This window comes from Rhinichthys klamathensis, unplaced genomic scaffold (genome assembly GCF_029890125.1).
Source record: "Rhinichthys klamathensis goyatoka isolate OS25496 unplaced genomic scaffold, OSU_Roscu_1.1 h1tg000004l_1, whole genome shotgun sequence".
Taxonomy (NCBI): domain Eukaryota; kingdom Metazoa; phylum Chordata; class Actinopteri; order Cypriniformes; family Leuciscidae; genus Rhinichthys; species Rhinichthys klamathensis.
The window spans coordinates 7,153,307-7,178,670 of record NW_026606557.1 but is presented as its reverse complement, the minus strand read 5'-3'; the positions used below and the strand labels follow the sequence as shown (position 1 = coordinate 7,178,670).

Here is a 25,364-nt window from a genome sequence, read left to right as displayed (position 1 = left end):
TCATAATGTTTGTATAATGTTCTCCTCCCATCCATTGTCTGATTGGCCTTTCGCAAGGATTCCTGGGTAGTTAAAGTGCGTGCATCTATGCGGGCTTCGCGGAACACCGCTTCAAGGGTACAAAGGGGGCGGTGCTGAGCACACTTCAGAACGTTAAAATGCTAAATGGGACGGCCTAAGGACTCGTAGACTCGGCGAGCACACGCAATTTAAGTCCGCATGAAGTGCGCCATTTGGGACAGGGCCTGGTTCATATATTTTGTGACTTTTTTTATATTTTATAGCTAGGATTGATAAATGAGGAATGAGGATTGGGCATAACACATTTCAGACTCAAACTGGGGTTGCTTGCCAGTATTTTTATCTGGTCGACCACAACATTCTGTCTACACACTCTTTCTCTATGCTTTCTTAATTTCAACTCAACTCAAACATACATTTATTGACCTACTGGTACATGATTATTAACAAGTTTCAGGTTGGTATGATTTTTCAATGTTTTTTTTTTTGTTAAGAAATCTGTTTTGCTCACCAAGGCTGCATTTATTTGATCAAAAATATAGAAAAACTAATATTGAGAAATAGTACAGTAAAACAGTTCTCAGTTGTTTTAAATTGTAATATATATTGTAATATATTTTAAAATGTAATTTATTCCTGTAATTTCAGCATAATTTCTCCAGTCTTCAGTGTCACATGATCCTTCAGAAATCATTATAATATGATGGTTTGCTGCTCAAGAAACATTTCTTATTATTAACATTATTGAAAAAAAAGTTGTGCTGCTTTTTTCCAGGATTCTTTGATAAATAGGAAGGTCAAACAAACCGCATTTATTTGAAATAGAAATATTTTGTAACATTATAAATGTCTTTACTGTTCTTCTGTAATCTGTAATCTTCAGGGTCACATTATGTTTCCCTGTGTTTCCTGTTTTTACTTTCAGTTTAGTTCTCGTCTCCCTATTTACTAATTCTTCTTACCCAGGTTACTGATTATTCCCACCTGTGTCTAGTTTAGTTGTCTGTGTATAAGTACTCCCCGTTTAGTTTAGTTCACTTTCGGTTATTGTCTGTTTTATAGTTTTGTGTGCGTTGTGGATTCTCCATGTATCTTGGGCTCTATAATATTAAAGTATCTACCCGAGTCATTCCAGTTTGGATTGCACTTAGTCTCGTGCAACCAGACCTTCAGACTGACGGCAGAAGGTCTGGACTCATCGCAGCTTTCATTGACCAAGAACCGCCCAAGGAGATGCCTGACCGACATGTAAAGCAACCAATCGCAGTTCGCTTTGTTCCGCGTCATGTTTAGGGGCGTGAAAATGTAAAGTCGATGTCCCTACAATAACAGACCGGTGTGCATATAATAAATGATTAATTCAAGAACGTTGTGCAAGTTTACTGCAACAATAAAGGTGTGAATTTCTCATACTTTTGAAAACCTGGCGCTCATTGTCACAGTTGTAAACACTATGGCCTTCTTCTTCCATGAGGGGGCTTGGCTTCATGATGGCTTTGTTTCCAGATGGAACGTTGAATAACGCAACACACACGTCTCTTGGAAATCCTGTAGAATTCAACCAAATTACGGCTTTGAAACTCATTAAGTGTTTCCCATTCCCTGTACCATATGCATCAGACGTTCAGCCAATGGTCTGTGGCAGTTAGATTGCACCTAACACTGTCACTTTTAGTCATTTTAAAATATCCTTGCTGAATAAAATTATTCATTTGACCAGTATATCATTGCAATTTGGAACAGTATAAAACTTTAATACTATAATACTTTTTCTGGGGTTGTTTTATCAGTGCAAATACTTTACGAACGCAGGCACACCAAAAGGTTTTGTCAAGCAACAAAAATGCATTTGTCATTTGGATTTTATCAAGAGTTGCATTTCCATTCGCCTTTCATCCAGGTTCAGTAGCCCAAGTCTCTTTCTTCTCCCATAAATGGACTAGACAGCTGAGACAGATGCCAAACAACAGAAGGCGCTTTCTTCTCTGACATGAAAATGCAGCTGTGGTATCGTGTACCTGTGGATCACGAGATCAATTAAACCTTCTGCTGGCAGAGGTAGAAAATGTGAGACCCCCTCCTTCCCTTCCGCCATTGAATCGTGGATTCGTTCTGCTTCGTTTTCAAGCACAGGGATACTTTGTCTTCCGAAAGTCAAGCGTTCAAGCAGAGGCATTCGCATGTGCCCTATTCCATTCTCTAATGCTATTCTGTACTGGAATCGCTGCTGCACAGGGAGACCCTGTCTGCAAGAGGGCTGGAAAATTAGCATAATTTCTAAACAGCGGTACCCTGGCCTTAATTACTGAAGGGTTTAATCAGCCATGATAATGAGGCCACACTTTAAGCAGGTGAAAGACACTTTTACACCTGAAACAGCATGTGTCATGGGAGAAACAGGACGCTGTTATGTCCTTGTCACTTTCGATAGGAACTTTAAAAATTACAACAGGCAGTCGCACTGTTGATACACAATTTTACCTCGGTTTCTGGGTTAATACTCAAGCGTCTGAAGCAAAAAATAGCATTGCTTTAGGACAAAACCTTTTTTATGCATTCAAAATTAGAATATATGTGCAGACGCTCACTTTCTCATGTCATTTGTTGCCCGCGAATTGAGTCGCGCCAGCTAATTCCTTCCTGAAAGGCTTTTTCGTCTCAAAGTTTTGAGGCGGGAGATAAGCCGTTATTGACCACCTCCTCAGAAAGGGATGGTTTGCGTAAGGTTTGTGTTAGCAGCGGGAGTCTGTCTGCTCTGAGGCCACACTCGGCATGTCAATATTTTAATCCCTGCATAGCTTCTCTCTCTGTCTATCTTGCTTTTGCTACCAAGTTAAATAGAACTCTCTCCTTTCAGTAAAGATTTGATTGCTGGGCTCTTCCACCAGGAAATATGGCCTAATAATTAATGAATTAAATCATTTAGATTCATTAAATCATTCTGATTCAAGTACTTCAGCAAACTTTTAAATAGAGTACTTATGGAAATAATGTACTTAAGTTTGAACTCTTAAAAATAAAGGTTCTTTATCGGCATCCATGGTTCTATGAAGAACCTTAAACATCCATGGAACCTTTCCATTCCACAAAAGGTTCTTTATATTGGGAAAATGTACTTTACACTAAGAAAAAAAAGGTTCTTATAGACCTGTTCACTGAAAGGTGTTTTGGGGGAACCCAAAATGATTCTTCGATGGCGTCGCTGTAAAAAGCTTCCTTATAAACCTTTATTTGAAAGAGTGAATGTAAAGTTTTTGGGCACTTTTAAAAAAAATCTATATTTTTTAGGATTATATGCATTCAATTCAAGCGCACTTCATTTTCACAAGCACATAATGAAATACTTTGTCTTACAATCTACTAGATTTTGTTCAGACTCAAGAGACTTTTATCTATTGTAGATAGAGTTGAAAAAAAGAGTATTGATGTAATTATTATAAATGAATTATCTTTGCACATTTTTTATTTTTTATTAATGTGTCCTCCTAAATGTTACTGTAATCAAAATATATTCCACTCCCTCTTGCAGTGACATGTCTTCTCTTCTCTGATGATGTGTTTACTGGCGTGAGGGCGGGACAACCTGTCACTCACATTACATCACCGCAAGAGCAAACCACAATCATCCAATCAATTCCCCATGGACAAAATCAAGTCCTAGCCTAAATTTTTTTCTTGTTTGAGAAGCCATTTCACTGGGATATACATCTCAATTGAGAACAAAAGACTGTCACAACTTCCGTTTGATGCCGACTTTAGACATCTATCCACTTCCATTCACAGATCCTCTCCTATGGCCTCATGGGATAGTAAAGTGTCCATCGAATGCACATTTCAGTCAGCGAGTGTACTTTTCACCAATACTGTGTTAATGAATAGTATGAATTTGGACATAATACTTGGCTCACATACTGTTTTTCGCTTACTATATAGTATGGAAGGAGGCATATTCAAACTCAGGAAATTACTTCTTTAAATGAGTTAAAGGAGACGGATCATTTTCTATTAAAGGTCAGTGAGGTATTTCTTCATAAAATGGCCAGGAGCACATTAGACAATAATTAAAGGCCTTTATTTCTGTGGATAAAGGGCCCGTACTCCTACAGTGAAGCAGCTGACAGTCATGTTAATGGTTATTATTGAAGATGAGCTGATTAACTATCATTTGGGAGAAGTCATGATTGAAAGTGTGCTTTTGTACACTTACTGTGATCACAGTTGGCTACAGCAAAGCCTTCAACAAAATCCAGATTAGTGCTAGTTCTGTTCAAGACATCAATGATGCAGATCTAAACCCTCACACTGTCTCGATCGTTTCCCCAAAAGAACAATTCTGGCAAGGTTTTCTGAATACCTCCTAAATTCCCTCATCCTTATCAGATGTACATGTCCTATTTCAAGAACATTTAAAGTAATACATTTATGTCCCTATTTAAAGGAATAGGTCACCTTGGATTGAAAATGCTGCCATGGTTTCCTCAGCCAACCAAATTACTTTCTTTTTGCATGAAAGCTGGAAAATGTTAGTCCTTGGGAAGGAGAGTCCAGTTAAACTCAACTCAGTTCAAAATATATGTTTTTTTGTTTTGTTTTTAAGTTTCACAGCAGAAAGTGAGTCGTTCAGGTTGGAACGACATGAGGGAGAGTAAATGATGACATACCGGTAATCTTCCTTTTTGGGTCTAAGAGGGTGATCTTCGCCAGAATCAGCTGGGTCTATATTACATGGAGAAAGCTATTTGTTAGCGCTTTCATTCATCTCGATCAGGTCAAAGCCATAGTGACTGTTCTGGTCTCTGTGACATCCAAGGCAGCACACAGCGTCCATTTCACACTTTTAGGACCCTTTCAAAAAAAGATATTGTCAGAATGTCCAGCTTATTTTCAATAAGGAAGCCAACAGAGCCATGCTAACAAGCTAAATCTTTACCCCTTGGCCAGATACAATATATTTATCCTTATATTCAAATGACACATTCTGTGCCTAATAGCCCAAATCAGAATGCTATGCCTCATCTTCATTGTAGGATAATACACATCTTCCCAGATGACAAAATATTCCGTGTTTGTCTAATATCATTTGATGTGTCTACATGTTAAACATAACCTGCATCAGCACAGCTAACACTTTCAATTCCTTAACTCAAAAATACACAGAATGTATAGAGAAGAGACATTTATTGTAAATAAGTTTTGTGATGTGAATGGTACAACAGTGCTTAAACTTTCAACTTCCACATAGAAATGTTACACAGAATACGTCGTTTGAAAAATGTACCTTAGTGTATTTAATGTGATCCACGGGCAGTATGTGACAAAGTTGTCTCTGTTTCCCAGATGCTTTGTGCATCGCCAATAAAGAGAACATTGAACAGTATTATGATGGACTGAATACTATATTGATACATTTTTAAATAAACCTGGATCACAAAATAACCCTTCAATAAATGACACTCAGGTTTCTCAGAGTAATTTGAGCTTGTGCAGGTATTAGTTTGGCGGGTATCATTTTAACCCTCAATGCTTCATCTATGTGATTCACAATATAAACCACTGAACTGGACAACTTGGTCTGATCAGCAACTGCTATGCTACTACTTACAAATATAAAGTTATTGTGTAACTATTCCGGCGTTATGTGAAGAATATGCCAATATCATATCATAAAAGATTAGTATTCCATTGGCATAGCTATTCCCAGAATAAATAACAAATAGTTAAATTAATAAAACAGTGGGTTTCTACTTGTCAAAACTATTTGAGGTATTACTTTTAATCGCATCTGTGTGCTTAAAATGAACCAGTTACAGATACAAATACACAAACTAACATCAATATCAACTGCAGTGGGAGTTTTTTAGACATTAAATAAAGGGCAAAATCATTTTATAACATCTGCCTGTACATTTCAATGTGTTTTCAGTGAGGGTTCACTCAACATCTAACCTTCATGATCACAGCATTAAAGTTGTTCTGCTAAGATTCAGCCCTTTTTGTTATGTATAATGTACAGATGACTGTTCAAGACTGCATCTGTTATGTACTAGTTCATCATGTCTCTATCTAAAATGACCTTGTGCTGATGGCAAATGATAAAAACATCTAGGACAGGTGTTCTTTCTATGCATTCATCTGAAGCCAACCCCAATCCTCTATAAAACTGATTAAAGGAAACAAATGTATGAATTGAAACATAAAAATGAGACCTAGTGTCTGTTAACGAACAGCAAGGCACAATGAGAGGTGGAAACAGCAATCAGTGATTAGACTACCCCCTATGTAGTCTCAAAGTAACATGCGGTTTCATACATTTCAATATGCTGAAAGCTGAATTCACTAAACAGTTGAGGCAGACTTTTCAACTACATGTCAACTTACTCTACTACCCTGACCCCTAACATTTAACCAACCTAACACCCTACTAATACTCTAATGAGAGTTAGTTGACATCTAGTTGCAAAGTTACTTATTTCTAAAGTGGATCATCGAAATAAAGTGTTACCGTCTGCTGTATATTGTGCAAATTGTGTTTACCACTAGTATCTTGGTCATATATTAGGATAACTCCTAAACTTGGGTGCTAAAACAATGCTAATTGATTAATCAGCGGGTGCAATAAATTCTTAGTAAATTATCTCCCGACTGCCATCCTCGATTATTTCACACATATCTGATTTCTATATCCCGATTTCATATGTTAGATTGTGCAGAATCCAGCTGTGAAGGTCTTTTTAGCAACACGGCGGATCTTGACATTATCTGTGCTAATCCATTTCTGTAGTGTTCAGAGATTTCAATGGAAAAGATATTCACTACGTGAATTAATTCCAAGAAATGTTGAGTGATCCTGTAGTGCGATCTGAGTCATGAGGTGACCTGCAGTGAAACACTCAGGTTTAATAGATGTTGAGTGGACTCAGAGACTGACAGACCAGCGGCAATTACGGGAGTATTCTTAAGTACTGGTTTGTCACAAGCTGTTTGGCAGTGACGCACATAGACAGTATTCAATGGTGTGAAGAAGAAAATCGGTTAAACTGGAGGAAGGGCTTGTATTATTTGCTGGAGTGTTTTTCTTTTAGAGGGAATTCTCAGGAAAGCAGAGGCCAAAATTGGACATAATACTGACCATTGCTACAATTTTTATTTCTCCTCCTAAATAATCAGCCCAAAATTTACATACCATTTACATTTACATGGAATCAAACTCTATTATCTGCGGATGTTACAATGTTTTATGTGGCTTGGGTGGTCGCACTAGATTTAAGAATTATTTTAGACCTGCGATGCACATGGGCAAAAGGATATTACGCAACACTCCAGGGCTTCTGTTTTGAATCAATTAAAAAAGAATATATTTATTTTTAACATTTCAAACTGTTAATTTAAAATTTAAATTGTGTTATTTAACGCTGACTTGCTGCTGCAGTGCTCCAATATTGTACAAATGATTCATTAATTGGTGTTATGCTTTGATGATATTTAAATGTGCTGTAAAATACTTTTTTTTAATATCACACATACAGAGTTGCTATTAGCTGACAGATAACACAATGTAGCATGTTAATATGACATTTTCTGTATTGATATTTTTACAGGTGTTTTAACTGTATTTTCAATTACGCATTACATTGTGCTGTGCTTTAAGGTAGAAGGAAATGTCTGTAAATGTTACAGAAAAGGTACTGGCAATTTTCTGAGAACATTTTTCATACAGTGTAGACTCTGTAAACAAATGTAACTGACTGTTAATCGAATTAACTCTTTAATAGCATTAAGAGAAATTAACCCCAATTTTGTTAACCCCATGTGTTGTTAACTTTGATAGCCGTAATAATAATACATTAAAAATTCAAGTCCTGTGTCCATAGCTTAACTTAAAGTTGAATTTAGATCCTCTAATGGTCAAACATCACTATACGAATTTGCAGGCTAGAAAGAGTTCACCAAACTTAAAAACAGCATAACGCGAACACAAAATCTAGTGTTACCACCCCTTAAGTTTACTACTTAGGCCTACTGTAAATACTGAGAATGAGTTTTCTACTTGCGAAATTAGAGAGCGTGACACTGCAGAAAGCTGTACTACTAGATATGTAAATGTCTTTTTATTTTCAGCATGAGTTAGCCTGCTAATTTTCCAGCTCGATTAGGGTAAGAGTAAATGACGTAGGTCAACAACATTGTAAGTGCACTGAGATAAAGCCACTTGTTTCAGAGCAATTAAAGTTTATGTGACCCACTTTATTCACAACCAGATACAGGGTACTTGGGATCATTTGGATGTAGGTGACAAAACACTAAGTTTTCGAAATTGAATGCAGCCTTTTGCCCTTATGCTAATTGAAATGGTTCACATTATGATGCTAAAAACAAAAGAAACTACTGAATCGGTTTTCAATAGCAAAACTGGGAATCCAACAATGGCAGTGTTTTGACAATCTTGTTCGGTATCATAATTAACCATTCATTTTTATCATATCTAACATTGAAAGATAATGAATGTCTATCATTAACCCTACAACACTTCCTTTTTCTACAGTCTACAGTTGCACTAAAATATTGGTTAGTACAGTGTGTGAACAGATCAGAGGAAAAATGGCGTAACAGAAAGGAGAAATACACTGACATTCAACATTTTCTACTGAAATATGACAGCCGTAAACAAGAGATTTGTTTATATTTTATGCATCTTTGTTTTTGAAGAAACACCATGTGCTTATATAATGAGTTCTTCTGTTGGAAAGGCACAAGCCCAGTGTTTTGTCAGGATATAGCGTGTTGCATTGCTACAGGATGCTTTTGGTGCACACGCTCTGGAAAGTCTCGATAGTTGAGATGAGAAGAACTAGAGACACGATTGTCCTCACATCGACAAGACCGATGTTCTGTGATTATCCGAGGAAGCTTATGACGTTATACTTCCTTGGTAACGTTCTGTTATGTACAAGATTCTGAGAAAAAAAAAAATATGTGTGTTGAGGACTATCTCACAAGCTTTCAAGTTGTTGGGAGTCATGACGGGGGTCCCATCTAGAACGTTTGATTGCATTGATTGTTTCGTGTTTGAACATGTCCTCATCATATTGACGGATGGCCTTGTAACAAACTCATCACTACAAGGCAGATTATCCATTTGCATTGTGACGGAATGGACACAGAAAGAGTTCATTTGAGTAATGTTACGCTTTCCCTTTCAAATGAGGCTGAAGTCCAATGCATGCCTTTTCCATGCACAACCGCTCAAAGACAAACAGCACACATACAGCCATGCAGATCTCAAGCCAGACCGTTCGGTCAATCCTTCCAGCAGGACGGGCTCCTAATCCACACTTCTTCCCCGGTCAGGCTTCCTTTGTTATCCTCGTTCCACGCATCCACTCAAGACCTGGGCTCGATAAGCCCGCTGTTGCGGCCCCGTTCACACGGTCACCTCAGTCTTGCTGTTGGTGACAAAGTACGGATGTGGAGGCAGGTAGTGCTGGCTCTGGGCGGACGTCAACTCGTTCACTTGCTCCACGGTGGCGCTGTGCCTCTTGGGGCCGTACGTCTGCCGGCGGCCCAGCGTTTCTGTCCCCTCCCAGCTCTTCAGCATGCCGGGGTTGGCGATAGTGTTCGAGCCAAAAGCCAGCGGGTGGGAACTGTGGACCTTGGTGCTTTTGGACTTGTGTCCGTTCTGCTTTTGGCAGGGCAGCTCTGGGCTGTAAGGGTTGGTGGGCTCCTGCTCCAGACTCACCGAGTGCATGGGAAGAGCGCCTTTCGCTGCCAGGTCGGCTAAGTGCCGTCTGTTAGTGTAGAAGTTTTCATTCGCTTTTTCAGCTGGAAAAGAGAGATAGAAAGAGCAAAAGCGAGGAAAATTCAACACTTCATTAGTCAGATGCAAAAAACAACAACAACCTGATTGCTGATTTGCTCCCCACCAGAGAATTACACATTTAATAGATCAAGGGTAATCACTTGTTTTTCCCAATATGAGCCATTTTTCTCAGAAAATACTTGACCCGATCGTTTTCCTTCTACAAACAACAAATACAACTGGATGTTTTTGTAGAGGTATAGTGACATTCTGCCATTATTTACTCACCTCCATGTCAATCTGAACCTGTTTTTTTCCCCCTCATTTTTTTGAAGAGCTTCACACATACAACATTTGAAAATAACCAAACATGTACACATACACTCAAAGGTTTGGGGTCAGTATGAATTAAACAAATAGTAATAATACTTTTATACATTTATTTAGAATACTGACTTTTTTTAATCATTTTGTGTGTATCAATATACAATATATATTTTTTTATTTGTTTTATTTTTACTACTGGAAAAATTCAGCTCTGCCATCACAGAAATATAAATATATATTGAACTAATTTAAACTGTAATAATATTTCACAATATTAGAGTATTAGTTTTAATGTGTTTTTGATCAAATAAATGCAGCCTTGGTGAGCAGAGGAGACAACATTTGAACAGTAGTGTACATTTTGGTTTTATCATCATACAAACCTATCATATGGCAGCAGAAGACGAGAAAATAGAGCATAAGTTTTATGTTTTTGGAATGACGAGAACGTGAGTAAATAGTGTCAAATTATTTTTGCACTATTAAAAACTTGGATTTGTTTACAAAAATAACTTGTAAAATGCAAATATCCAAGACTGCCTCAAATATTTATAAGAGCAGTTAATGTTCCATTGTGAATGGCAACCAAAATAGTTAGTCTGCAACATGTGAATGCTTTTCTTTTCGCTTAAGGTTTATATTTGTTACAAGTTAATGTGTTTCTTTGAATGCAAATTAGCCTGTATTGCTTTCATCATCAAATGGAAACATGCAGCTTTTTGCTCTTCCAAAAGATGGTTTGGTTAGGGTTTTTATTTGTCTGTTGAAACCACTTTTTTTTTAACCTGTAGTTATTGTATTGTGCACCAAAAAAAAAACACAAAAAAAATCTCACTGTCAACTTTGCCGCTATTACTGTAAATGTTATTTTTGGACAAAAATGTTTTCATTAAAACGGCAACCAACAGTTTCCTTAGAAAAAAAGGTGGTATAAATTTTGTTTGCTGCAAATACAGTATTCAACATTAAAGTGGATCAAAATAATTAATCAAAGTTGTCCTAAGACAAGAACGGGTATTGTTCAAAATTCATGTATAACTTATGAAAGGGTTTGATCCACTTCAAATGTTAACTACTGTATTTTTTTAACCAGTGCTAGTCGATCACTGACAGTGTGAATCACAACTTGCTAGGACCAGATCAGACAAACGAGTATAAACGATCCTAGCGTGTCACAAATCATTTCTTTTTCATAAATTCCATGCAATGTCGCTAACGGTCTATCACCTTCCAACTCGCCAGGCCTTAATTGGGACTGACTACACTCTGCATGAAATCCACCTCATTTCAGCATGACATTTTAGACTTTTTAATTAAATATCCTTCAGGTGACCTTTTTAACAGCATTGACACCTGAAAGAGTTACAACAAACCACAGATCTAAAACCTTCATACCATGAGGCAGAGCGCAAAATAAGCCAGCCGGCCGAGAGAAGTGCTGATCTTTGATGCGACTCTTTCATTAACATCAATGCGCTGAGATTAACGCACATCAGAGGAACTCAGGCACTTCGGCTCTCTGGCTACTCCTCGGCTCGCCGTGTGGCTCGTCTCCTGGGCCTCTCTCATTATAAACTGTCCTTTTTTTTGTTTTCCCAGGGATCGGTCTGCACAGACTGTACTTCAGTGGATTAGCAACTGAGCAGTTTCATCTGTGGCCGATTCATCACACGTCGCTACTTCTGCTGGTTGTTTGTCTACTGTTTGCTAGCTGTCATCTCACTGACGTCTTTCATAGGCTTTACTTTGATGCCAGACTAACTGATGTGAAAAGTAAAAAGTGACTATATTACAACCCCAATGTCACTACCACTGTAAAACACAACTTAAATAATTAATTAAATGATAAATGAATGAATTAAAATGATCACAAACCGTTTGAGAAGCTTCTAGAACCTTCTGGTTTCTGCTTTTAGGAACAAGTTAACAATGTCACTGGTGCAGTTAGTCATTTCTGAAGTACTTCTGATACAGTGGTGTGAATAAGTTATTACCCCCATGCTAAAGTTGCCTAAAAAGAGTAATAAAAAATCTTCTTTTGGAAATTGATCTTAATGCCTTAATTAGAAAAATGAGGAAAAATCCAACCTTTAAGGACACCAATTTTCTTTGTGTATGAATAATGTATCATAAATAAATAAATGTTCTTCCTTAAAATAAAGGGTGCATAAGTCAGGCCCCCCCCCCCCCCCCCTATGTTAAATTCCCATAGAGTCAGGCAGATTTTTATTTTTAAAGGCCAGTTATTTCATGGATCCAGGATAATATGCATCCTGATAAAGTTCCCTTGGCCTTTGGAATTAAAATAGACCCACATCATCACATTCCCTTCACCATACCTAGAGATTCGCATGGGGTACTTTCCATAAGATCATCTTTCAATGCAAATCAAACCAGCTATTAGGCTAACTGAAATAACACCATGCCAATCTCTAGGTATGGTGAAGGGAATGTGATGATGTGGGATATTTTAATTCCAAAGGCCAAGGGAACTTTATCAGGATGCATATTATCCTGGATCCATGAAATAACTGGCCTTTAAAAATAAAAATCTGCCTGACTCTATGGGAATTTAACATAGGGGGGGCCTGACTTATGCACCCTGTATTTTAAGGAAGAACATTTATTTATTTATGATACATTATTCATACACAAAGAAAATTGGTGTCCTTAAAGGTTGGATTTTTCCTCATTTTTCTAATTAAGGCATTAAGATCAATTTCCAAAAGATGATTTTTTATTCCTCTTTTTAGGCAACTTTAGCATGGGGGTAATAACTTATTCACACCACTGTACTTAAGTGACTGGGAAAGAGTAATGAGAGTTTTCATCTCTCCTGACATCAAAATCTGAATACAGAATTTCTAAAATAAATAAATAAAAACGCTGACCCCCGGTTTCAGAGACAAGACTTAAGCCTAGTCCAGAACTAAAATGCATGTTTGAGCTGTTTTAACAGAAAGCAACTTGCACTGGCATATCTTAAAATATGCCAGTGCCATTGTTTTGTCTCTAAGGCATGTTTATAAAAGATACTTAAATATCCTAATTGAACTAAGGTCTTATCTAAGCCCTGTTTGTGAAACCAGGCCTTAAACTGCCAGGACATGTTTCAAAATTAACAATTGAGCTGGTTCTTTTGGGTTGGACAATTAATAACAGCAAATATATTCAAACTCATATAAACATTCCCGGTATTAAAGCCATTTGAGCTTGTCAGGGTTTGCTAAAAAAAATGAAGTACCATGACCATGCATTGGGAGAACAATACTGTAACAGTGCACTAAGTAAGTGACCCTAAATATTGACATATAGGACAGACATTATGTCAAGACAAGACCCCTACGATCCAGATCTAGACCACCTAACATCCAGCATGCCAGTCCAACAACCAGATCTCAGACCAAGACCACATGATCAAGAACTCTGACTAAAGGTGGCCATTCGGAAGACTTTCAAACATTAGTTCTTGTATTTTAGAGTAATGCACAACAAGAAAAGAATGCCATGTTAAATACTTGATGACTTGCTGGGATTTACATTTGTAATTCCTGACAATGGTAAATTTATGGAAGCCAGATCTCATATAGATAAAATTACATCATTTTTAAAAATGAGATATAACATTTAAGAAACTTAGAGTTTGTTTGTTTTTCAGAGGAGAACAGGCTTTGATCAAACCCATATACAGGCAGGTTTAAGAATGCCCGCTTACCCACAGCCTTGAGCGAAGCATACTTGTTGAGCTCCTTTCCAGGTTGAGATGGCTCATAGGGGTGGGCTACAGGTACCTGTCCAAGCGAAGGGTATTGTGTCATGGCTTGCATCAGAGATGAACCAGACCCCACACTGTTCATTTGGGCACACTCTAAAGCAAAGAGACACAAAATAGAGACGAATAACCGATATGAAAGGTAAATAATTTTTCCATGAGTGTTTTCTTTCTAAAATAAAAGCGATACCTCAAGTGGTGTCATGCATCTATCCATCTATTTAATTGTATTTATTTATTTATTTATTTTTTGAAGGTGAATCAGTGTCAGTCCTGGCTCATCTGGTGCTCTTACTGACATAAAACATGAAGACAGACAGGACTAAAAAAAAATTCATATCTTTGTAGTTTTTCATATTAGAGCAGGAATTGTTAGTTCAGTGACAGAAATAGAAACGAATAAAAGATATGAGTGGTAAATCACACTCTGTTATCAGTAATAGTAGACTGTTGGAAGTTTTTGGCTTACTTATAATACATTTAAATAATGTATGTATGCATGTACTATATGTATTTAAAATGTAGCTTATGCATATACTGTATGTATACACACACTTTAATGACACACTGACCAATTTAGACCAACAATGTGAGTGGGTGATTTCTTTTCAGTTACCAACAATAACCATACAGCTTAAAGCCATTTTTTTTAGAAGTAGCATTAAAAATCCACTTGAGGGGGCACAAGCATCTGAATGACTATGACTCTTTAAGCATTACTTATTGTTTGTGTGAGAGCATTACACACATTATTCGGGAAGGCTAAATGCTGTATGAGAATCTGTTGTTCATCTACACATTATCACCCTCAGAAGTCTTTCTCAGTGCCTTTTCTTTTGTTTAAGCTCATAGCAGTTGGGATACCTCCCATCAGAGACCGCTAAATTAACATTTAACAATATCTTAAGCTGCTTGAGGCCTGTTGCATCGACCCATCAACACAACTTGTGAGTTTTCTCTTTGGTGATTCACTCTATACCCCCAGGAAGCAGATCATTAGTCATGGATTTCTGGAGCTCCAGCCAGGCTCTCCTGGGCTACTAATCGAATCCGTTTGAACTGCTAATGTCAAAACATGTTAATGCCAAAAGCACTGGCAAGCGATGGTCACAATGGAAAATTAATTGTTTGTTTCACAAGTTTTCACACTTGATTACAGCAAAGACTTTCCTATTGAGGGTCGCAGATGGTGTAAATCATAAACGCTTTTCTGGAGATTGCATTAGTAGACATCTGGCCAGCTGAATGGGGGCGCAGGAGCATGGCAAATTGACTGGCCCTTTGCCGGCTGGCATGAGGGGCCAACCAGATGTTGTGGGTATTATCTCTAACCACTCTGATGAGTCGAATGAGACAGAGAAAGTACAGCCAAATGTTGGAAAGGAATTAGGAAAAAATACTGTATACTAGCTGTAACGGGCACCATCCGTCCACTTCTTTCATTGTGAATGAGTCTGTTTGTGTCCGTGATGGTAACTGCTGCCTGATCTTTTCCCGTTCTTCAGATGCGTTTTAGTTGTTGAACTCTCCTTAATCTGTTGTTGTCTTGGAAACCTCTTTTAAGTCTATTTCTTCTAGCTGGATGGCTGTTCGCTACAAGATTGTACCATCTGTATCACAGGACTTACCGTAGGGCTCTTCCCTTAGCACACACTTCAGGCACTAAAGCCAAATATCAATATATCAAATATCAATGTTGAAAACAGTGCTGCCTTATATTTTTGTACAAACAAAATATATCAGCATTGCTTGAGGAAAAGAAAGTGCAGAAATTGAAATCTTTTGATCAATTTAATGTGTTTTTGAGGAATAAATCTTTATCGTTAATCTTTATTAAATCTTAATCCTACTGAGCTTTTGAACGGTAGTGTATTTGGCAGAGACTTTCATCCAAAGCAACTCACACAGCATTCAAGATATACGTTTTATTAGTTGATGACCTTGGCATTGCTAACATGCTCCACTGTTTGAGCTGCCAGGAAAGCAACAGTAAAACGAAGCGGAAATGAAGAGCATGTTTGTGTTGATAACGACACTACTATTTCTCATTTCAGACACTTCTGACAATCATCTGGTTTTAGTAATATACATGAAATTAAATATAGGATTCAACAAAAAAAATCATTTATACAGTTTTTTATTACATTTACACTTTTAGGTAGACTGGTTCACACGACGCCGTTCTCTTACGAGAGTATCTCTCGTACTGCGTAATAGCTTTACGCTAGGGGAAAAACTCTTTTCCGCGAGATATTGAAGCCAAAAATTATCCTTTAATTTTTTATTAATGCAAAACGCTTTGCAGCAGCAAGCAAACATAGGCGAAACAGCTCGCGCGCCTATTGGTTGCTCTGCAGCAAATGCAGCAGCCTATCGAGAGAGACTCTGCGTGACGTAATGACCAATGGGGGCAATTCGCGCCCATATCGTCACGTCCCGCCAGAAGGGGCGTGGTCTCGCCCTATAAATATGCTCGTTAGGCTGATATAGTGATGTATGTCTCGAGACCGGTCTTGGTCTCGAGACCGGTCTCGAGACCACTTTTACGTGGTCTCGGTCTTGTCACGGCCTTGACGGTATTTGGTCTCGGTCTTGTCTTGGTCTCGGACCTCTCGGTCTTGTCTAGGTGTCGCTGTCTCAGACTGACATAGTGGTCAGGGGATTGAGCAATACAATACTACAATATCCACGACGATATCCACAACGGATTGAAGCGCGCGTCCGAGTGAAGACAGTGCGGTGCGCGCGAGCCACGCGAGAAAACACTGTATCCGCGCCACTGATCGCAGCGGCAACGAGCACTTTGATCACTTGATTTAAAAAAACACATATCATCAGGGTGCGATTTGTGAAAAAAACAGAGGGGGGGATGTTTTGAAAAAGTTTTATTCATAAAAATAAATCATGAACTTCATCACTGCATTTGCAGGAATTGTAAAATCTTTTTTCTTATTAACTCATGAAGTAGCCTAACGCAATATGTTTTACTCTAATAGCTTATCATGTACAGTTTTTGATATATTAATATTTAGTAAAAGACATATCAGTGACATGATGGGTTTTACCTTCATTCAGGAGATTTTGGGTAACTGCACAACTGACAGATGACTTTGAGCGCACCGCCAACGGTGTGTGTGTGTGTGTGTGTGTGTGTAACCATAGCGACAAAAACGACCAACTTTCGGATCCTGCACTTAAGCCTATAATTTCGTTTTTAAAAATATAATTATGTATTTAAAAGTTGCAGAATGGATTCATTTGGAGACTTCGAAATCCGCAGAGATAGGCAGGCAAATGCAAAACAACATTTGACAAGTTATTGCTTAGCTTCAACACTAATGTTTTTTTTCCCCTCCGGTCTCGACTTGGTCTCGGTCTTAGTCTCGACTTGGTCTTGGTCTCGACTTGGTCTGTCTTGGTCTTGGTCTTGGTCTTGTCTTGGTCTCGATACCATCTGGTCTTGGTAGTGTCTTGGTCTCGGTTTAGGCGGTCTCGACTACAAGTCTAGGCTGATACAAGCTGATTTTTACCTCTTCAGCGAAGCACACGCATCGCTGGATCCGGAGTGAGAAGCCGCGCCGTCGAAGCAAGCCTTTCAGCGGGACGAGCTCTGGAGTCGCTGGCCTCGCCGCCTTCAACTGCCGTACCTGCTGCGCTTTCCGGCGTTATATATCCTTTCAAATACTCTGTGTGTATTTCTCTGTTGAGAAGTGTTTGTTCGCTTACTTGACGCGACTTACACTTCTCTCACAAAAAGAGCAGCGTCTTTTTAAAGATGCCTTCCTGTGGCTCGTGCCGCGCCCCGCTCAGCGATGGAGATCGACACGTCATCTGTGTTTCCTGTCTGGGTGAGGATCACGCGGCTATCGCGCTCGCTGACGGCGGATGCCCTCATTGCGAGCTTTTGCCCATGGTGACTCTGAGGACGCGCCTGGCATCATTCTCCGAGCCTTCACCACAGCCCGCCGTGACGCCGCGCCGTAAAAAGCGCCGCGCCCAGCGCGCTCCCGAGCTATCTCCAGCCCGCCAAAGCTCGCCGGTTCGCCCGCCTGCTTCGCCGGCTTCGCTCGAGTCGCTCACTGACGGACAACGGCCGCCGCCTGCCGCCGCGTCCATCCACGAGCCTGACGAACCCTCCGAGGCGTGTTCTCTTCTGGCGTCCGATAGTGAGGATTGGGCGAGCTCTGTGGATCTCCCCTCCGCTAGCGTTTCCCGCCAGACCACTGGTAAGAGAGCCGGCATTGAGACTGAGCTGATGCGTCTGCTCTCTCAGGCCGTTGAAAGCATCGGCCTCGATTGGGAGGCGCCCGCGCAACCGCCGCGCAACAGGCGAGCTCTGTGGACCTCAGCCTTCTGTCCGCGAGTCGTCAAGGAAACGGGCCAGCATTCTACCCCGCCCCCCATGGGCGTGCGTCACCGGCAAATGAGAAAAGAGTGTGTTTTAGTCCCCGCCGAGGCCGGATTAATCTCCATTTCTCAAACATTTCTCAGCTCCTAGTTTGAGCGGCTGAAAATGTCATTATTGCAGCAATGAGCCTGTTGTATAACACGCACACCTGCATACAAACGCCGACACACACAAAACTGTGATGACGGTCTCTTATCTGCTTGCGCTAGTGTAGTTCTCCCTGTGGCCCAGTGGCGGAACCTGAAGCTTTCACGCGGGAGACCCGTGTTCGATCCCGGCTCTCGCAGCAGATAAAAAAAAAAAAAAAAAAATTTAGTCTCGCCGTGGCCAGACTTCCACCGAAACTTTTCGCTCGTTCAGTTCCAGATAATGCGACTGTTCCAGTGTATTTTGCAGTAAACAAGCTGGTACCACGGCCCGCTTGCCTGCACATAAAGGCCGTTTCCATGGCGACCCAGAAAAATCATTGTATTTCTGGTTTTCCGGCCACAGCCGATGGTGTTATAAGTGTAATAAAATGCTCACAGCCCAGTGTTCATTTCTACACACAAACACAGCCCGCCACGGTACAGGGCTCGCACAATTGTGCATTAAATGTAGTGAATGTGCCCACAACCCAGTGCCCACATACACTACCACGGTTTCTGTAAAACGAAACCAACACAAGTCTTCCTAGCCTCCTAGGAAATTGACGGTGTTTCAGTCTCGCCGTGGCCAGACTTCCACTGAAATTTTCGCTCGTTCAGTTCCAGAAAATGTGACTGTTCCAGTGTATTTTGCAGTAAGCAAGCCAGTACCATGCCCGCTTGCCTGCACACTAATGCTGTTCCCACGGCGACCCAGATAAATCACATAAATGGTGTATTTTCTGATATTCCGGCCACAGCCGATGGTGTTATGAGTGTATTGAAAATGCCTACAACCCAGGGCTCATTTCTACACACAAACACAGCCCGCAAAAATGCAGGGCTCGCACAAACAATCCGGCCACGGCCGATGGTGTTATGAGTGTTGTAAGAATGTCCACCCAGTGCCCATTCCCACACCCAGACACAGCCCGCCACGGTGCAGGGCTAGCACAAATAAACTCGACTCAGGTCGATTGTGCAAACAATGTAGTGAACGCGCCCATGTCACCATGCCCGCTCACACTACATGCTGCGTGTCCCATGGTTTCTGTAAAAACGAAACCAACACACATTCAGTCGGCCATGAACGACAGTGTTTTCAGTGTATTAAATGTGCCCGCAGCCCCGCGCCCACATTTTCTCACAGACACGCCGATTCCCACGGGATCTCCCCCGCTCGCTTTTTCTGCACAATCTGCCATAAAAAAGCTGAGCGCGGCCAGGTCGCCCGCTGTGATCAGCGCGCCCCCCGCCTCGAACGCTGTAAACACGGTGTTGTGTTCCCAGTATGCCCAGGCTCTCGAGCTGCCGTTTTGTCGCGGCCAGAGCCCGGATTTCATTCTGCCTCTAGCTATTCACGCAGATGCGTGGTCAAAGCTTCCCGGGGTTTCAGAATGGGTGCTGAACACTATAAAGAGAGGCTATTCGCTACAATTCGCTCGACGCCCGCGCCGTTATACGGCGCGCGTCGAAACTACGGTGAAAAACGAAGTATCTCATCTACTTCGTGCCGAAATAGCGAAACTACTGAGCAAAGGGGCTATAGAACCTTTATCTCAGGCTCAGAGCGAAGGGGGCCTATACAGCAGATATTTTCTGGTACCGAAAAAGGATGGGGGTCTCAGACCCATTTTAGATCTGCGGCAGCTGAACAGAGTGCTTGTGAAGCGCCAGTTCAGAATGCTTACGACCAGGAAAATCCTCGCGCAGGTGCGCTTCGGGGACTGGTTTATGTCGATAGATCTGAAAGACGCCTATTTCCAAATACAAATAGCGTCCCATCACAGGCGATTTTTGAGATTCGCCTTCGAGGGCCAGGCATATCAATACACAGTCCTGCCGTTCGGCCTGTCCCTAGCGCCTCGTACATTTACGAAGTGCATGGACGCGGCGCTCGCGCCCCTGAGACTTCAGGGCATGCGAGTTCTGAACTACTTGGACGATTGGCTGATTCTAGCTCGATCACGATCGGAGCTCATAGAACACAGGGCCGCATTGCTCGAGCACCTCGAGAAGCTGGGCCTCACAGTCAATTGGGCGAAGAGCTCACTGTCTCCCAGTCAGAAAATTTCCTTTCTGGGAACCGTGTTGGACTCGCTGTCCATGACAGCACGCCTGTCACCAGAGCGCGTGCTAAATATTCAGCGCGGCGTGAAATCCTTCCGCCACGGCGCGATAGTCCCGCTCAAAAGGTTTCAGAAAATGCTGGGGCTGATGGCCTCAGCAGCCTCTGTACTCCAGTTGGGCCTGCTCCGCATGCGCCCACTGCAGATGTGGCTGAAGACGCGGGTTCCACCCAGGGCATGGACAGCGGGTCTGTTTCGCCTCAGGGTCGACCTTCAGTGCGTTTCAGCTCTGAAACCTTGGAGAGAAACCGACTGGTATCAGTCAGGTGTAAGTCTGGGGACCGCTTCGAGCGTGAGGGTGGTGTCTACGGACGCCTCCACCTCGGGGTGGGGAGCGCTGCTCGAGGGCAGACCGCTAGCTGGCCTGTGGTCAGAACGGGAAAAGCTCCTTCGCATAAACTGCTTGGAGATGATAGCAGTCGACAAAGCGCTACGGCGTTTTTGTCCCCAGATAACAGGCCACCACGTCTTGGTCCGGTCGGACAACATGTCGGTGGTGGCATACATAAATCGCCAGGGCGGCGTCAGGTCACGAAACCTTTACAGGTTGACGGAACGCCTCCTGGTTTGGGCTCAGCACAACCTGCTCTCACTGAGAGCGGCGCACGTGCCTGGTCACCTGAACGTGGGACCAGACAGACTGTCCAGGAACAACGTTCCAGCAGGGGAATGGTCGCTGCACCCGCAGACGGTCCAGCTGCTGTGGAAAACGTTCGGCAGAGCTCAGGTGGACCTATTCGCGTCCCAAGAAAACGCTCATTGCCCGGAGTTTTTCTCGAAAAGCAAGGACGCGCTGGCTCATGTTTGGCCCCGCTGACCCCTGTATGCTTTTCCTCCTGTCTCGCTCCTGCCTCAGGTGTTGGAACGAATCAGGGAAAACGGATGCCCAGTGCTGCTTGTAGCCCCGCTCTGGACGAACCAGACGTGGTTCCCTGCCCTGATGCAGCTGACCAGCACTGCCCCATGGCCTGTACCATTGAGGAGAGACCTCCTCTCTCAGGCGGAGGGCTCGATCTGGCACCCTCGCCCGGAGTTATGGTCCCTGCACGCATGGGCCATCAACGGGTACCCGCTAGCCTCCCAGAGGGAGTGCTAAACACGATCGCGCAGGCTAGAGCTCCGTCTACCAGGCGGCTCTACTCCTCGAAATGGTCTGTTTTCTCTACATGGTGTCAGGCCCAGAGCCTTTCACCTGTGGAGTGCGGGGTTGCGGAAGTGCTTTCCTTCCTTCAAGAGCTACTGGATAAGGGCAGGACCCCATCCACGCTCAAAGTATATGTGGCGGCCATAGCAACGTTTGCAAAACCGGTGTCTGGCCAGTCGCTTGGGAAAAACGACTTAGTCGTGCGTTTCCTTAGGGGAGCTCGGAGGCTGAACCCTCCAAGGCCCCCTTCAGTCCCGACGTGGGACCTTTCCACGGTCTTGGAGGCCATGAAAGGCGCCCCGTTCGAGCCAATCCAGCTGGTGGACATGAAACACCTGTCGTTCAAGACAGTGTTTCTCATGGCTCTCGCTTCAGTGAAGCGCATAGGGGACCTACAGGCGCTTTCAGTAAGCGCGTCGTGTATGGAGTTTGGGCCTAATGACTCAAAGGTCATTCTCAAACCGAAACACGGGTATGTCCCGAAATCCCTCAACACGCCGTTCAGCGCCCAGGTCATTTCCCTGTCTGCCCTTCCGGTTCTCAGTGAGGAGGAGGATGCAAGTCTCTTCTGCCCCGTCAGGGCATTGAGAGCTTATGTGGCACGCTCGTCTGTTTTCAGACAGACGGAGCAGCTTTTTGTTTTGTTCGGCGGGCGTTCCAAGGGACTTGCCGCCTCAAAACAGAGCCTATCCAGATGGATAGTGGATGCCATCGCGCTCGCTTACTCTGCGAAGGGCTTACAGTGCCCCTTGGGTGTCAGGGCGCATTCCACGAGAGGCGTGGCCTCTTCGTGGGCATGGTCTAGCGGGGTTTCCCTGCAAGATATCTGTACGGCCGCGGGCTGGGCCTCGCCGTCTACATTTATAAAATACTATAACCTGGAGGTACCCGCCTTACAAGCTAAGCTTTTGGCGGTCTAAATTCAGTGCTATCTGCCCCGCTCTGCGGCCCAGATGCTGAGTTTACTGCAGCCCCATGAGTGTTGACTCACGTATGGCCGCCCAGATCAGGCTGAATGCTTTCACCCTGGCTGCGCGTTTGATGGTCATATAATAGCCCCGCTGGGTGCTTTTTTATAGGGAATGACACTTCCAGCCTCTCTTCCTTTACTCTATGTGAGTTTATGGTGATTATGCACTACATGAGCCCTGGGCTTCGGCCCCTGGGACTTTGGTGTTGGATCCCTTTACGCACGGCGTGTTGCATTGTGTTCCCCTAGCGTAAAGCTATTACGCAGTACGAGAGATACTCTCGTAAGAGAACGTACTCGGTTACTAACGTAACCTCGGTTCTCTCTAGAGAGGGAACGAGTACTGCGTATCTTGCCGTGCGTGGAATACGCTCTGGTTCGCTTCAGCGATAAAAACCAGCTTGTATCAGCCTAACGAGCATATTTATAGGGCGAGACCACGCCCCTTCTGGCGGGACGTGACGATATGGGCGCGAATTGCCCCCATTGGTCATTACGTCACGCAGAGTCTCTCTCGATAGGCTGCTGCATTTGCTGCAGAGCAACCAATAGGCGCGCGAGCTGTTTCGCCTATGTTTGCTTGCTGCTGCAAAGCGTTTTGCATTAATAAAAAATTAAAGGATAATTTTTGGCTTCAATATCTCGCGGAAAAGAGTTTTTCCCCTAGCGTAAAGCTATTACGCAGTACTCGTTCCCTCTCTAGAGAGAACCGAGGTTACGTTAGTAACCGAGTACGTTTTCGGGGCCTGAAAATGCAAACTTTTGAAAATGGGTTTCAAAGTGCAAGTTTGTGAAACCGACACCCTTTTCATGTCCGTGTAAACTGTAGTGTAGCAGTAAGAAATATGACCACAAGTGGTTATAAGAATTACACAAATCAACACAATATAACATTTTGTCATCATGAAAAATGTAAGGTTCCTCACAAGAGACTCAAGGATGATAAATTTTTTTGAAGCCTTTGTGTTCAAAGGATTTTACATTTTCTTAAAGGAAGTGAAACGGGACTTTATATCAGAGGAGAACATTCTAAAATTGGTTCTGGCTTTGTGAAGATGAAATTGACCCAGAAGACAAAGTAATAATACAGTATTATAAAGATTAACATCCTTAGAGTGAAAATCGGACAAAAAAATGATAGATTATGTCATTTGTGTCTATAGGCATGTGCATTCGGCTCGAGTGCACCGTGGTAAAAGAATACGTGTGTGCCCAGGCGTGTCGTCTTTCATAATAAAGTGGCATCACCAACTACTTGTCTGGCATGCATAATACAGCGTTATTAGTCGTTTTCGAGGTTCCATGTGAACCGGGATCGTTTTGATAACGTTGTCCTCTGTACAAAGGAAAAACGTTTCCATATTAGCACATAGTTTTCGTGTACGTACCCTTATACTGAATTCAAGCTATACATTTTGTCACTTCATACATTCCCTGCGAATCAAGGATGATATGTGATCTTTGTTTGAGCTACAGGAACAGCCTAATCATAAAACATTTAACACATATGTCTACCTGTTCAGTTCATAAAGCCAATACTAATGATGAGTTGATTCACCTATGTTACATAAGAAAGACATTCAAAATGTGCAGTATGGTGGTAGAATTGGGAAACACCAGCCCGATCTCACGGCAATTCGCACGAATTTTACGAGGTGGCTAATTCGTACTAATTCATACGACCTCAATCGTACAAATTCGTACGATTTTTGCTAATTCGTACATATTTTACGAGTTACCAAATTCGTATGAATTCGTACGAATGACCTACCCCTGACCCCGCCCCTAAACCTACCCATCACGTGGGTTTAGACAAATCGTACAAATTCGTAAGACTGAGGTCGTATGAATTAGTACGAATTAGCCACCTTTTAATCACTCGTACGAATTGGTCGTGAGATAGCGTTGGAAACACTGGTCTAGATGGATCTAGATCATACACCTTCCACTGATAAATAAGATCTTTCTGTGTGCTGAACAACAAGCAACAGTGAGATGTTACATACCACTGCTGATCATATGAATCCTAGGGTTTTATTATGGGGTTTTTCAATTTGAGTAAAATAAAATAACTTGATACTTGAAAGTTTTGCTCTACAACGTAAATTACACACACCCATATCGAAAACGCAAATTTTGAAGCTGTCATGTTAATTTTTAAAAGTTGCCAGTTAGCACCAGCATTTAAAAAAAATATATATATTTCACAAAACATCCTGATTGGATTCAGAACGATGATCAAAACATAGATGGAGTAGATCGGGTCCATCAACACCTCCAAAGCTTCACAGTCCTACACCTCATCCTGGGTCAACATTATACTTCAACAATACTTCTATCACTTCTTACAAACAGATACATATTAAATCAGTTAATTAAGTCTCTTAGTTAGATATGTCTCAGACACTACAACGGCATTTTGTCTTCATTAAAATCCACCCAGTGTGTTTTTAAGATGTCTACTTAAACTAGATGGACTTGTATTGGTTGAAGTCAATTTTTTTTCCATTAAAGGTCAGATAAAAGTGCAAGAACCTGTTAGAAAAAAAGTTTCATTTTGAAGAGTATTTTCTGTGGTAATAATTAAGAAACTGAGCAAATCACATCATGTTTTGATTCATATAATCAATCGCCTAGATAATTTGGAAGTTTAGCTCATAAAGGAAATGACT

The 25,364-nt window shown here is 41.8% G+C and overlaps 1 protein-coding gene across 1 annotated transcript in view; it reads right to left on the bottom strand.

The window, feature by feature from the left end:
• Positions 1-8,906: 8,906 nt before the first annotated feature.
• The window catches only part of shisa9b (shisa family member 9b), a 40,763-nt gene continuing 24,305 nt past the window's right edge, over positions 8,907-25,364 (bottom strand). Inside the window, 2 exon segments of the mRNA XM_056253295.1 lie at positions 8,907-9,840; positions 13,860-14,012. Of these exon segments, the coding sequence (XP_056109270.1) occupies positions 9,443-9,840; positions 13,860-14,012 (551 nt within the window). The 3' untranslated portion in view covers positions 8,907-9,442.